Source organism: Ricinus communis, chromosome 5, assembly GCF_019578655.1.
Source record: "Ricinus communis isolate WT05 ecotype wild-type chromosome 5, ASM1957865v1, whole genome shotgun sequence".
Classification (NCBI taxonomy): Eukaryota; Viridiplantae; Streptophyta; class Magnoliopsida; order Malpighiales; family Euphorbiaceae; genus Ricinus; species Ricinus communis.
The window spans coordinates 12,562,506-12,576,210 of NC_063260.1; the positions used below are offsets into that span (position 1 = coordinate 12,562,506).

Sequence of the window (13,705 nt, forward strand, 5' to 3'; positions counted from 1 at the left end):
ACGCTGCATTATAATGAACTGAGGTCTAATTTTAGTTTGGAATCAGTTTGTAATCAACCATTTTAGCTTTAATTTTGAAATTGATCCGTTCTAGTTTTGGTTTTTATTTCACTAGTCCTACTTTCAATTGTATCTCATTTTTGGCCGGTTTGAATAAAATATTTAAAAATTAATTGTTAAAACCTGTACTGATAGTTGAATTATGGTTCCCCTGGTCCAGGTATAGAACCTGAACCCATAAATTAATTATGTTTCCAATCTAACTTTTCTCGGTTAGTTTTTACCATTTATTTTGTGGATAATTATTCTTTTCTAAAAAGTAATTTATTTATTATTGTTAACTAGATTATATACAAAAGTTTTATAAAATTTCTATTGTGATCGCGTTTGAAATATTTTAATAAAATTATCACTTTTTATCAATAAAAAATAAAAAATATCAATTATCTTCTAATAAAAAATTATTGAAAGATCTACATTTTAGAATCTGTATATTTTAAATTTATATCAAAAGTAATTTTAATATTTCTTTCAATAATAATTGATTGATAGCTATTTGACAAATAATAATAATTATAAATTATTTTTTAAAAGAAAAATATTTTATTAGCAGTTGATAATCTGTTAATTAATTTTTATACAAGTAAAGTCATTTTGGCAGTTTTGTGAGATTAGGTAAAGAATTCTTAATGTTTAATATTTAAATTTATTATTTATATTAAGATATATATTTTTATGTTTATTAATAGAATATCTATATTATTATTTTTTTTTATTTAAGACAAAATGGGGATGATGCCTATTATCTCTGATGCATGTCGCAAGTCCAGCATGAAAGCAAAGTTACAATGTATGTATGACATAGGAGTATGTGACATGTTCATTTTGTCGCATTGCATATTTTGATAGACTTAAAGTATAAGTAACGGAATCAACAAATGATGGCTGCTTTAGAGGCAGGCAAAGGAGGTTTTAAAAGTAGAGGACCCATTACCTCGGGTCGTGGACACGGCAAAGCCATTACAATCGGATCCATACTACGGAGTAGAGTTACTTGATTTGGACAAACTTAACTTGGACCACACCTTTCTCTTTTTGCTGATGCTCCATTAAACTATGGAACCAGGAAGATTTAAAAAAAAAACTCATATCTATAAGAGGAATATTTCCATTAATTAGGGTTTATATATATATATGGTTTTGGATTCACCTGAGCGACATGGATCAAAGAGAAAAAAAAAAAAAAGAACTGAGCTAATGACTTGCGATTCCTTCCATTATAAAGAGAAATCTGATTCCTCCAATCCTAGATCAATGACTTGCATTGCATTACATAGGATTCAGATGCAAATCGCTCTTACAATGGAAAAAAAGAAAAGAAGAGAAAAAAAGAGCTAAACCCGCATTTCATTTCAAGCTGTCTCGTGAAAGAATTGCACAACTACTACAAAGGGCTTTGTCAAGGCAATCACTTATAGGAGCTTCCTGATATGCTATAATGCTATCTTCCATGCTACTACACTTATAAAGTTGAGCGGCTAAGTATATACATATTACTGCCCAAACATTTCAAGCATAGGTTTTTTCCTGAGAAAACGTACAAAAACTTTCCGTTAAAATGAGTACAAAAGAAAATAAAAGAGAACATTTTCAAAAGCTATAAGAATCAAAGTACGTAGTTCTGGAAAAACAACAAACACCTGGACTTCTTCTTCATAAAGTTTCCTAAAAAAAATGGTCTAAAAGCTTTCTCAGAGAAAAGGATATAAAATCTTTTATTTAAAAAGACTATCTGCCAAAATTCATAACACTGTTTCATTAGTCATAACTTCATATAAAAATAAAACTAATTATTAATTAAACAATCAAGATGCCATGTTTAATTCCCATTACAACACATAAAGAGAAAACTCGCATGCAAACAAACAAGAAATCAGAAGTTTGAAATTATAGAATTTCCTTCCAGATTGCATATCTAGCTCAAACATTAAAAACCTAAACAATTAATATCCAAACAAATGCCATTGAAAATATCCCTTGAACTACTACTAAATGCATATACTGCAATGAACAGCCTATTTCACACCAACAAAAAAGTTCAAAATCAACAATCCAAACCAAACACATTTTGCCCTACCTCTTCAATCAGCGATCAAAGGGACCATTAGGATCAAGCTGTTTACATAAACCAAGATAAGTAAGATAAAGAACACGATCTTTAGCCCCCGTGCGATGATTCTTTGTATGCTTGCAAAAATACTTGAGTTGTTCAAGAGTGCAGCATCCAAGCATCTGACCCAATAGCAAAAACAACCAATTGATCCCTTTCTTCTTATCACAAATCACTGGCTTTACACTATTTTCTTGATCACAATACTTGCAAGTTGGTAGAGCAGGAGTCATCCAAACACCAGGAGCTCTATCATGCATTGAATTCTTATTTTCAGCAATAAATGTACCCACCTCGACAAACTTTTCTCTTAGATTAAACCCTAACTCATATTGTTTCTCACATCTTTTGCACTGAACCAATCCAGTAACATTATCAATCTTTCTTGACAACAAGTAATCGAGATTATGCACTCTGGCTCGATGATTTGTTGCCCAAGGGAATGGTGCAAGAATGTTTTCACTCTTACCATGATCACGGGGTGTTTGTGTAGGGTTGCGGCGGGCACGTGGAGGAGCACGAGAAGGACCAACATTAGCAGCAGCAGCAGCAGTAGCAGTACTACTAGAAGCAGCATTGTTATATGGGTCAAGATTATTAGATGCTGATATCGGTAACACTGGTGGTGTGAATAATGGGTGTGAAGAATTGGTTAGGGTTTGCTGTGGAGATGGGTTTTGGAAAACTTGATGTGGAGGTAAGATTAGTGGTGGGAACTGATGTTGATGCTGGGTATTATTTGTATTAGGAGTAGTTCTTTTGGGTGGTTTTGGTTCGCCCCAAGTTAAAGAAAGAGTAAGGAAATCTTTGTCATCGGCTTCTTGATCATTGTTATTGTTATTGTTAACAATATTGTCATGTCTTCTTTTCGTTGCGGCGTTTTTTTTCTTTGTTGAGATTTCTTGGTCATTGAGTTCGTGATTCTTCATGGTAGCAGCAGAGAGAGAGAGAGTTAGGGTTTTGGTGGGGAAGAATAATGGGAGAAGGAGGAGGGAGAAAAGGTAAAAAGAAAAGAATGGGTATTTGGGTTAACGGAGGAGATGAAAATTGAGAGATAGGTTTGAAAGAGGACACACAACAGAAATGGACTTTATTAGATCTGAAACAGAGAATATATAGGAATTTGGGATGGATTAGAGTTCTCTTTCAAATTTTTTGAAAGAAAAAAAGGAGGAACTGTTCCTGTTGTATATGTTACTGTTTGCTCTACCCGCCTGGGTCTCTCTCTCTCTCTGTTATTCTTCCGGATTGTAAATTGCGTCTCTTAGGCTACGAATACAGTGTGTGCATGTCTAGTTCTGATGCATGTATTTCGGTTTTTGACCGCTTGATGAAAATGGAGCATCAGGATCAAAAGGGCAGAGAACGTGATTTAAGGTTCAAGAAATAAAACTGATTCGATTTTCCAGAAAGTTGTTGATCGGGAGTAGTAACTAATTGAGGGATAAGAGTCTTATCTCTCTAGTCTATCTCTGTTTATTTTTCAATCTCTTACCAATGATAGAAAAAGAAAAAAGGAAAAAAGAGTTTCCAGGAAGAAGGTTGTAAAAATATCTTAGAATTCCATATAGTGTCCAAAAGCAGGCAAACATGTGTGACCCTGCACATAAAAGCCCTAAATCATACACCCCCCAGACAATAAATAAATAAATAGCCTCGTACCAAGTCAAAAATTAAATGGTTATGATCTTCCTTAACTTATTAGAACGCATTGGTATATATGTTTTGTCTTTATGAAATCTGACTCTCAATATTTGGAAATTAACATCAAATTAATCATGGACTGTAATGAAGCTTTTTTTTTTTTTTTTACATTAAAAAAAGTAGAGATAGTATGCAAGTTAGTAGGTAAGGCCTCAATTTCTAATATCTAAAGAGCTAGAATCACAATTCTCAGTGCCGTTGTACCCCAAAAATTAGCCTGACCGTAGGTCCATATCTCAATTTGAGTAATCTCTTCTTATTCGTAACTAAAAAAAAAAAGAATTTTCAATGTGGATGAAAAAGGGATTATCATACTAAAAAACACAACATTGGTAGCTGTTGTCTGCTGCAAATATGGACAGCCTGCCTGAAGCAGATCTTCTTCTTCAGTAGCTAGAACATTTCTAGCATGAACATGTCCTGCATGTATATCCGTCTCACTGAGCGCCACACCGATCCCTGTGTTCATCCAAACTAATTGGTGGGTGTTGGTCAAAATTTTAATTCATCATTATTCTCTGTAAAGAAAATTTTTGAGTGGAACTTGAATTACCATAAGAAGTTAATATTAGTTATGACCAAGAAGGAAATGAAGAAAAGTTCGGTGTTGGAAAGGGGCAAGAATTAAATGAATATATATAGATTGAACAAAAATGAGACTGAGGGAGTGGAATTGGACATGAAAACTTGAGATTAGTTGATTTTTCATGATTACAATGAGAATCCTAATTAACCTTTCTTTAATGCAAGGAATGACTGTGTAATCACTTAGTAAGACCTTAATTGTATGGCCTGTCTGTTTCATACACACAAATTAAGAGTATTGCAGCTTGTTTTAGTTTATTTTTATTTTCATACCAAGGAGGTTGAGTAAACTCTATCACTAATAACAAAACAGTCAAATCCTTTCATAGTTTGTTGCAGGAAAAAAACCGATTTGAATTTTAAAAAAAAAAACCCGAAATTTATCAATTTCTTTATTAGTTGATAAAGTTATTCACAAGTTGACACTTTATTGTTCTTTTTTCATCTCATTGTTCAATTCCTCAATAATTTTAAGAGTGCAACTCCTCCACATCGATTTGGTGTTTTTGAAAATTTTTGAAATACTTATTATAAAATTAGACCCTGATTAATATTAAAATATATTTTCCTTAAAATAAATTTTTATCACATTTTTACAGTATTTTAGTATCTATCTACTTAATACTAAATGTAAAATTATATAAATATCAAATTATGATTGAAGCGATTTTAAAGAGAATTACTTTTAGGTTAAATTTAAATTTGGGACTCGAAGAGCCAATTTGAGTTTGAAATCTTATTAGAACTAGCCATTTTCATATAGTTGTATTTTCAAGTTTTATGGAGTATTTCTTTAATTTGAGCTAAAATGCATATTTATTTTTATAAATTTTGATCATTTTAATTTTTGATATAATTTAATAAATATTTGATATTTTTAATGATATTTTGATATATTTTTTATTTTATACGTCTTTAAATATTATATAAGAGTGTTTAAATATTACCAAAAAGTAAATTTAGATGTATATTTTAATCAAATTAAAATTTAAAAATATTTTAATATCTATTAAACTAAATAAGATTTAAAATATTAAATTAATTAATTAATACAAATTTAGAAATTTAAATATGCATGTTAATAGAAAAATAATAAAAATATCCATATTTTTTTATTTTTATATTAAATTTACGGTGTTAAGTATTTTTTTTATCTTTACTATACAAAATATAAAACTACGGTTTTTTAATTGTATTTCTCAAAATTAAGGTTTTGGTTGTTTTTTTTTTATAACTAAATAATAACTAAGAAATAATTTTAAAATAAAAAATTATTAAAAAATTATACTGTTTTCTTAAAATAAAAAAACTAGAAAAACAGTATTTTTAAAAAAATATAATAAAAATGATATTTTTTTTATTAATTTTAAAGTATTTTTCAATTTTTGTTTTATTTAATACTGGTAAAGTTAAAATAAAATGGAGAAAGCAGCACAGCGGCCCAAGGCAAAAGCATGAGAACGGACCAGCCTGATATCAGTTTAAGCTCGAAGGCCTAATCTGTGATTAGCAAACTTAAACAGAAAATGAGTGGAGGCCCAAAGTTTTTAAAAACATGCTGCAGACGGAGAAACTGAATTAAATAATAAATCCGTCGAAAATCGAGGTTTGTCTCTCTCCTTCACCTTCTTTCTTCTGATATTCTTTTCAGTGGAAACTAGCTTTTTGCTGTGCCAACGTTTGCTGCTTTAGGCAATTTCTAGGTTTTGTATTTAGCCTCTTGTTTATTGAAATTATTTTACTTCAATGTTTTTTTTCGATAGCTTTTGCTTGCTTATCTTAACTCATTAGTTGTTACTTTCTGATTTTGTTTGCGAATTCTTATAGTCCTGATTTTACTTTTGAACTCTCACATTGCAAGAATTAATGCAATTCAATTCTATTTAGTTGAACTCTCAAACTGTGGAAAAATACTTAGTTGCTTAAATTTATTTTTGAATAAGGAAGGCATTTAAAAAAAAAAAAAGTGAAATCGTCTCAAAATTGACATGATTTTGCAAGAATTCTGCTAAATGATTCCATAGATTAAACGCTTTGAAGACTGAATCATTTTCTTTTCTTTCCACTTTTTGGTTTGAACCTGAAAGTTTTGAATAAAGGGGAATAATCTTGTTTTGAATTTGGAGATTTAAATTGGGGATTTTTGTTACTTTGTTCAGTTTGGAGCCATGACATGTCTCACGTGAATGCGCTTCTTTTTTTAAGCATCTTTTACTTTGGTGCGCATCATTGGATCTCTGTTCTTGCGGTTACTGTCATTTGTTAACAGTTTTTTTCGGTGGAATAGAAGCACGAGTGGTGGGTTTGTAATGGACAGTATCGTAGACTCTTTAAACAACGCATATCAAGAATTTGTAGCTGCAGCAGCTAATGTACTTGAAGCCAAAGAGGTAGCTGGTGCACAAAAAACAGCATCAACAGATGCTGCATTAGAAAATTTCAAGCAGAAGTGGGAGTTGTTTAGGGTAGCATGTGATCAAGCTGAGGAGTTTGTGGAGTCAGTGAAGCAAAGGATTGGATCTGAGTGCTTAGTTGATGAGGCCACTGGTTCTATGACTGGGAAGTCAACAACTGGTCTGCCACCTATTAGTGCTGTTCGGCTAGAACAGATGAGTAAAGCTGTGCGATGGCTTGTTATTGAGTTGCAGCAGGGTTCCGGAGCAGCTAGTGGTTTTGGGCATGCTCATCCTTCTGCTCCTTTTGATGCTCGGTTTTCTGAAGATGCGACCCAATAGGTATTGCTGCCTTTAGCAAAGTAGGCATTCGTGTTTATGTTATTCTGGCACTTGCCTGATTAAATGAATTGATGGAAAAGAATTGGGATATTAACTAATGGCAATAGTGCTTTGGAGATTGTTTATTCCTTTATCCAGTGATATTTTTTTTATGCTGCTACCCTTAAAGTTTAAATCAATCTTTGAGAACTGTAAATGCATCTATGGAAACTTATCTGATGTATATGTTTCTACATCTGAAATCTTCTAGTAGCATTCTTTACTTTGTCTGACAGTATAGCACGTACCAATTAGTCAATAGATGCTGGGGTAAGGGGAAAGAAGAATTCTTCTCCAATCTTTTGCTGGAAAGAAAGGGAAGAATGGAAGGGATTTTAAAAAGGAAAATTTTTCTCCATTGTATGGTTTGAAACTTATAAAGATAAGAATGAGAAACATGGGGAAATGCTAATCTTCTTTGATCCTTTGGAACTTTTTCTAATAGGTGCGCTTTGATCAGATTTTTACAGGTGGGTTTGGACTTTAACTGACTATTCACCTTCTCATCTTTTGTTTTACTATCCCTTACAGAAAAACGAAAAGACAGATTTTCTCTTGTCCCTCTGCTCTCCTTTATTTTTTTCTCATCTGCCACCTAAATATCAAAACAACACGATATTAAATTTCTCCTGCATAGAAAATCTTATCACATTACAATTGACCTAATAGTCATGCCTGCATGAGATTTTGACAATTACTGATTTCAGTTCTAGATGCTTATTCCATGATCTTACAAATTGCAACAAACTAAGAATTTGAAGTTCATAAACTATAATCTGTTCAAATTTCTTCAAAGCCAAATTCAAATATGCTTAAGTTGTGATCCTGTGTGCCAATACTTTTTGATTTTGCTTTTCTCTTTAACATGTTTGTTTCTCTGTTAATCAGTTAGAAACTAGTTTGTTTTCAATTGTTTATGAGTTAGAAATTAGTAACTATAATTCATATATTTTCCTAGCCATATTACGTTATCTAGTGAAAATGAAAATCAGAGCACATGTTGAATTTCTTATTTCAAGATAAGGCTATCAAAGTTCAAAATCAGTCTTAAACATAAGCAACTCTAGTATTACTGGTCTTATTATAAGTGTTACATCAGAAAGATTGACATGACAGACGCCCCTTTTGGTCCATCACGGTTTTTGGCTACAGCGTTTGGTCTTTTCTATGAAATGCAGGGAAAGAAGGATTTCATATTCAATGAAGGAATGCATGTGGATACAAATGGAATACTCACTTCAATGATTAAGGAGTAATGAGTAATGAGTAACGAGGTTCAGTATCTATAATTGGAGGTCCTGTCCTTTTTGTTGTTGCTTCCAACTGTGGGGAATGCTGTTGATTTTGTGGGAGAGCTGCAGAAACGGAATGCTCGACCAAGGGGCAGGGGCACAGTGATTAAACAGGATGCATCTCATGTTCTTGTTTAACTTGCAAAATCAACCATGCCTACCCATTTAAATTTTTTTTTTTCCTGAGGTGTTGGACCTAAACGTTGTAGGAAGTAAGCCTTGTTGTAGAATTTGGATGCCTTCCCTGCTAGGTTGCTTATTATAGTACAGCACTTAAAAAAGCTTAATGGCGATGTTAGTCCTGACTGAATTTGCTTTTGCGCAACTATCTTTTATATGTTGAAAGTTGAGATTAGTTGGCATGGTGTTTTTGCGCTTAGATATGTCTCATTTTTAAGAGTAGTGGTACGCATTTATTTATTAAGATCGCTTGGATGTAATTGAATTAGGGTCACTCTCCCTCTCTTCTATTCTATAGATTTTTATTTAGTTACAGGTTTATGGTATTATGATTTATCATTCCTAAGCCTGAAAATTAAGGGATTTTTTCTGCAAGTATAACCCACCCGTCACTGAGATTTTTTGTTCTTTTTTTCCTAGCATACATAGTTTTTTTTAAAAAACAGAAAATAAATATTGCTTAATCTATAGTGTGAGTATATTTTACTCCATGCATTTTTATGTAGCTTAATAAACAAAAAAAAAAAAAAAAAAAAAAAAAGAGAATTAGAAAGTGACATAACTAATAGTTAATAAATAAAGAGATTCGACTTTTATAAATAAAAATATGAATTAATATTTAATATTTGGTTACATTTTAATACCAAAGTTAGAAGTGGGCAGGCATATACATAAGAGGCGGCAGTTGGCATGTAAGAAGAAGACTCTTCCATAGATTCTGCAGTTTACGTCGAAAGTTAGGAACTGTCTCCATTTCAAAGCCACGAGGACAGTAGTCTCTCCAAAATAAAAACACCTAAACCCAACTGGTAAAAAACCAATATATAAGAAAAACGAATAAAGCGCCAATCTCTTTCACTTTGGCAAATTACTGTTCTCTCTTTCTTTTTAAATTACATGAAATTTACTCCTCTTCTTGGCCTTTATCAGTTTCAGTTATCTGGGTTTCTCCGCTCCTTCAATATTCAGCAAAAAAACGCCTTCCTTTTTGTACTTTTTCTTTGGCTCTCGTCGAGAATTTTATATTCTTGATTTGCCCTTGATAATTTCATTGACCATCTAGATATATTGCTAATCTTAATTCCTTTCACTATAATTTGATTCTTGCATGCCTTTTGCCTGCCAAATAGTTTCAATTTGATCGTTCTTTGTTGATTTTATGCTTCTGGTATAATAATGGATTTCAAAGTTGAAGTTCAGTATTGGACTAATCAGGTTCCTTTCGCCACATTCTTTTAAATTTTCTGTTTTTTTTTTTTTTTCCCGGATTACTGTTTGTTTGGAAAACGTATTTTGCTTTTGTATGAGTTAGCTAATCTCAAGAGGGAATATTAGAGTCCTGATAAGTGGATACAACATAGTTTTTTCTGGTGAAAACAATGGAGTGACTGCATAAAGTTGTGTTAGTTCTTGGGGATAATAATACATGGTTGATTGGTTTCTTTTCCTGAATTTCTTAACCACTACCATTGACACTCTCGAACTAATTTTTTTTTTTCTTTCTCATGCTCTTTTTATCTTTGAACTCAATTATACTTTCATTACCATATGCAATAATAATCCAAAACACACATTTCGTCAGAGTTAATTAAAGCTAAGCCGATTTACTCACTGCTGCTAAGTACCGGTGGTGTTGGACATGGAATAAGGATTACCAACTAGCTATATTTATAGAGGAATGATCATAGAGAAATAAGAAGTAGACAGTCGACCACAAGCCCACATTAGTCAAGAGGGACAATTGTTGGATTGCAGATTGACAATCAACCGTACTGTGCCTGACATATATGCAGGCTGCTTAGAAAATAGTTTTGCTGTGACATTGAATTTGTAGGATGGTATACACTCCATTCCTTGCTCCCTTTTCCCTGTGTCCACTTCCTCTCATTTTATTTTCAATCTGTTTGCCTTGTAACGAGATTGGTCATATGCTTTTGTGAGCTAAATTGGATATAATGTTATTAAGATCTGTGCAGATTGGTGATCTTGGTCTTCGACTTCTGTGGCATTTTGTACATCTTCTTGTCAGCTTATGGTACCTTGGAGCTGGAATAGCCCAAGTGACTGAAAGCTATCTAATCTCTAATGGACTACTAAATCGCTACAAAACCCTTGATGTTGGTAAGCTCCGTTACCTTGCCATCGTGGTAGAAAGTGAAGATGCTTACCAAATTTCTGAAGTTCTTCAGCTTTTGCAATGGTTGGAGGCTATTGGTGTGAAGCATCTATGCCTCTATGATTCAGAAGGTAAAGATATCGATAAACACAAAGAGGAGCCTTCTTTTAGTATTGCACATAATTTTACCATAGCTTGTAAACAAATAGTAAAGTTTATCAAACTCGTTAAATCTACAATATTTTGTTCTTGAACTTCCATTTTCTCTTCTTTTCTAGGAGTTCTCAAGAAGTCCAAGAAATTCATTATAGAAAGGTTGCCTAATGCAATACAATTAGAGGTAGTATCTACAATCTATATCATAGTCTCACTTTTGTTTTCATTTTTTGGCATTCATGGATAGTTTTACACTGTACTAACGCTGTTTGGTTGACTGGTGGTTCGTGATTGTGAGCAGGCTGCCCCCCTAGGCTTTTCAATTATAGTATATTGGTAGACTAATTTTCTCACTGTAGAAGCTTAATTTGAATTGTAATTTGGTAACAATGTGGCAAAGTGATTCTTGTTGATCAAAGAAGTAATTTAATTTACTTGAGTGGGGATGACAGAGATTTTATACGCATAATATTTTTATGTATCTATAGTTAATTATTCTTATATATTCTTCTAGATATACCTAAGTTTACTAGTTCAAAATGTACTTAAGAAATCTGTCCATGTTGGTTTATTATGCTATAACAAAAATTATAGAAATTCCATAATAAGATTTCCAATGTGCAGTTACCCTTGGAATGCAAGCAACAATGGCAAATTCTCACTCGACTTATCCTTTGGTTTTGCAGGAAGCAGTTGAAAAAGATTTGCCATTGGACCACAAACATATGACTCTGGAATTTGCCTCTGTCTCTGATGGAAAGGAAGCAATAGCCAAGGCTGCTAACCTGCTCTTTATGAATTATATGAAGTCAGCTAAAACCAATATAGGACAGGAAGAAGTCATTACAGAGGCTCACATGGATGAGGCATTAAGAACTTTAGGTTTGTTAATTTCCTTGGATCTGTAGAATGGGTTAAGAAATTGAATTCTATTCAATTTTTTAAATCTCACATACACTTGGAAATTGGTGTTTTTATATTGTCAGGTTATAAAGGAACAGATCCTGACCTGCTATTAGTTTATGGACCTGTAAGATGCCACCTAGGATTCCCAGCATGGAGAATTCGGTATACCGAGATAGTGTAAGTGCTCTCACTTAAAGGGGCGACAGAGTTAGTTACATTAATTGTCCCTGTTATTCCATTTGGCTGGAAAGGTCCATGTTTTGTAACTGTTTTAAATTATACTGGAAATACTTCAGGTTTTAGGCTTCAACCTTGAACTTAATCTTTAATGTGAATGTCAGCTGTTGATCTGTTGGAAGATAGTACAGAGTGCTAAATGTGGTCTTCATATGTTGATGTCCCTCGTTTGCTATTTGTGGACATTGTAAGTTGGATGGCCCCATGAAACTATTAACTAAGATCAAAGTTATACTCAATGTAAAGTATGTTTAGTTGTGTTATCAACTTAATCATAATTGTTGATTTATAGCATTGATAGGGTTTGATAGTTGAAACTCAATAGTTGGTTTTTCTTTTTTGTTCATTTGTGTTCAAATTTAAAACTTGCTGATTGGTTAGTCACTTTTCTTATCTTGGCACTTTAACCTCATCATATGCATGCATAGAGAGAATAAGGATGTGTGATCCCTGAAGGATTAGAAGCCTTATTTTTTGCAAAGATTACGGAGAATCTGAAAACGGCTGTTTCCTTCTTTTGCGAATGTTGCGTCTAGTTTTTCAGAAATTGATTGTACTTGGACGTCTCCAATTTTGATGAAATGAGCATGAAACCTAACATTTAACTCTTCTTTCTTTATAACATGCTCGGTGACTTCACTGTTATGTAGTTGCAAAAGTTTGCTTTTCTTTTTTGGCCTAAATCGTGTATAATTTTTTTTTTTTCCTTTTCTAATTTTGCGTCACAGGCATATGGGGCCACTGAAATCCATGAGATATGGTTCCCTAATAAAAGCCATTTACAAGTTCACAACGGTGTGCCAAAAGTATGGTAAGATTTTCTTCCACTGGAAAGTGATTTATTTTGGAGATTGTCGGCGAATTTGTGATTAAGCCCTGTGGAAGAATAGATACATGAAATAGTAAATTGCTATGTTCGTAGCAATCTGTGAACTTAAATGGTCATTGTGTTCAAAGTTTACTTGCTGACTAGTATCGTTTTTTTACAGGTAAATGAGTCTGGCTAACTTTCGGGAGATTATTGTATTGGATGATTGGTCCAGAGGGGAAAGGTCCTTAGGATAGATTTCTATCTGTTGATTACAATTATATAAGTAAGCATGCTTATTCAAACTCATACACTATAATCACTTCAATGAAGCAGGTTATATTATGCATAATATTCAGCTGAATTAAATATAATCAAGCCTCTGTTATCACCTATTGCTATATATCTCTCTTGCTCGATGCTTCCATTTTTTTTCTTTATTCATCTGTTGCCTCATTTGAAATTTGGCATGCGGCTGACGCTTAAATCCGGCCAACTTTTGTGAGATTTTTGCTTGGGTACATATAAGTAGCTACTTGCATGTTATTGCCATGGGATGACCAGAGCGAGCTCTAAACCGAACAGTGTGGAGGAAAATATGAAGTTCTGTTGCAATTGATCATTTAAATCTAAATGAGGGCCAAGTAGGGTTAATAAAAGATGGATAAAACCGATAAGTAACCTTGTTTAGTATGCTATAATTTGATCTTCAAGACCCAATGACTCAGCGAATTGTTTTCTTTGGTCATATTAGTTCTCACAAATACTATGTCTAAC

The 13,705-nt window shown here is 32.9% G+C and overlaps 3 protein-coding genes across 7 annotated transcripts; 2 read left to right on the top strand and 1 right to left on the bottom strand.

The window, feature by feature from the left end:
* Positions 1 to 2,085: 2,085 nt before the first annotated feature.
* On the bottom strand, positions 2,086 to 3,341 carry LOC8279522. Its single transcript, XM_015719075.2, has one exon. It carries the CDS (start codon positions 3,097 to 3,099, stop codon positions 2,146 to 2,148), a length of 954 nt encoding a protein of 317 aa, XP_015574561.1. The 5' UTR covers positions 3,100 to 3,341; the 3' UTR covers positions 2,086 to 2,145.
* A 2,570-nt stretch (positions 3,342 to 5,911) lies between these two features.
* LOC8279520 (mediator of RNA polymerase II transcription subunit 32) lies at positions 5,912 to 8,887 on the top strand. Of its 3 annotated transcripts, none has more exons than XM_048373836.1 (2): positions 5,912 to 6,065; positions 6,747 to 7,319. In XM_048373836.1, exon 2 carries the CDS (start codon positions 6,769 to 6,771, stop codon positions 7,192 to 7,194), a length of 426 nt encoding a protein of 141 aa, XP_048229793.1. In that variant the 5' UTR covers positions 5,912 to 6,065; positions 6,747 to 6,768; the 3' UTR covers positions 7,195 to 7,319. The 3 variants fall into 3 exon arrangements, with proteins under 3 accessions (XP_048229793.1, XP_015574547.2, XP_048229792.1); XM_015719061.3 differs by having other exon boundaries at positions 6,062 to 6,162; XM_048373835.1 differs by lacking the exon at positions 5,912 to 6,065 and adding an exon at positions 8,412 to 8,887 and having other exon boundaries at positions 6,185 to 7,194.
* Positions 8,888 to 9,178: 291 nt separating this feature from the next.
* Positions 9,179 to 13,331, top strand: LOC8279519 (dehydrodolichyl diphosphate synthase complex subunit NUS1). Of its 3 annotated transcripts, XR_007215776.1 has the most exons (8): positions 9,179 to 9,920; positions 10,682 to 10,952; positions 11,100 to 11,161; positions 11,664 to 11,859; positions 11,964 to 12,060; positions 12,225 to 12,307; positions 12,849 to 12,931; positions 13,110 to 13,331. XR_007215776.1 is itself a non-coding variant. In XM_015719170.3 (7 exons), exons 1-7 carry the CDS (start codon positions 9,882 to 9,884, stop codon positions 13,115 to 13,117), a joined length of 756 nt encoding a protein of 251 aa, XP_015574656.2. In that variant the 5' UTR covers positions 9,191 to 9,881; the 3' UTR covers positions 13,118 to 13,331. The 3 variants fall into 3 exon arrangements, 2 of the variants coding, with proteins under 2 accessions (XP_015574656.2, XP_025013095.1); XM_015719170.3 differs by lacking the exon at positions 12,225 to 12,307 and having other exon boundaries at positions 9,191 to 9,920; XM_025157327.2 differs by lacking the exons at positions 9,179 to 9,920; positions 12,225 to 12,307 and adding an exon at positions 9,933 to 10,543.
* Positions 13,332 to 13,705: the final 374 nt, after the last annotated feature.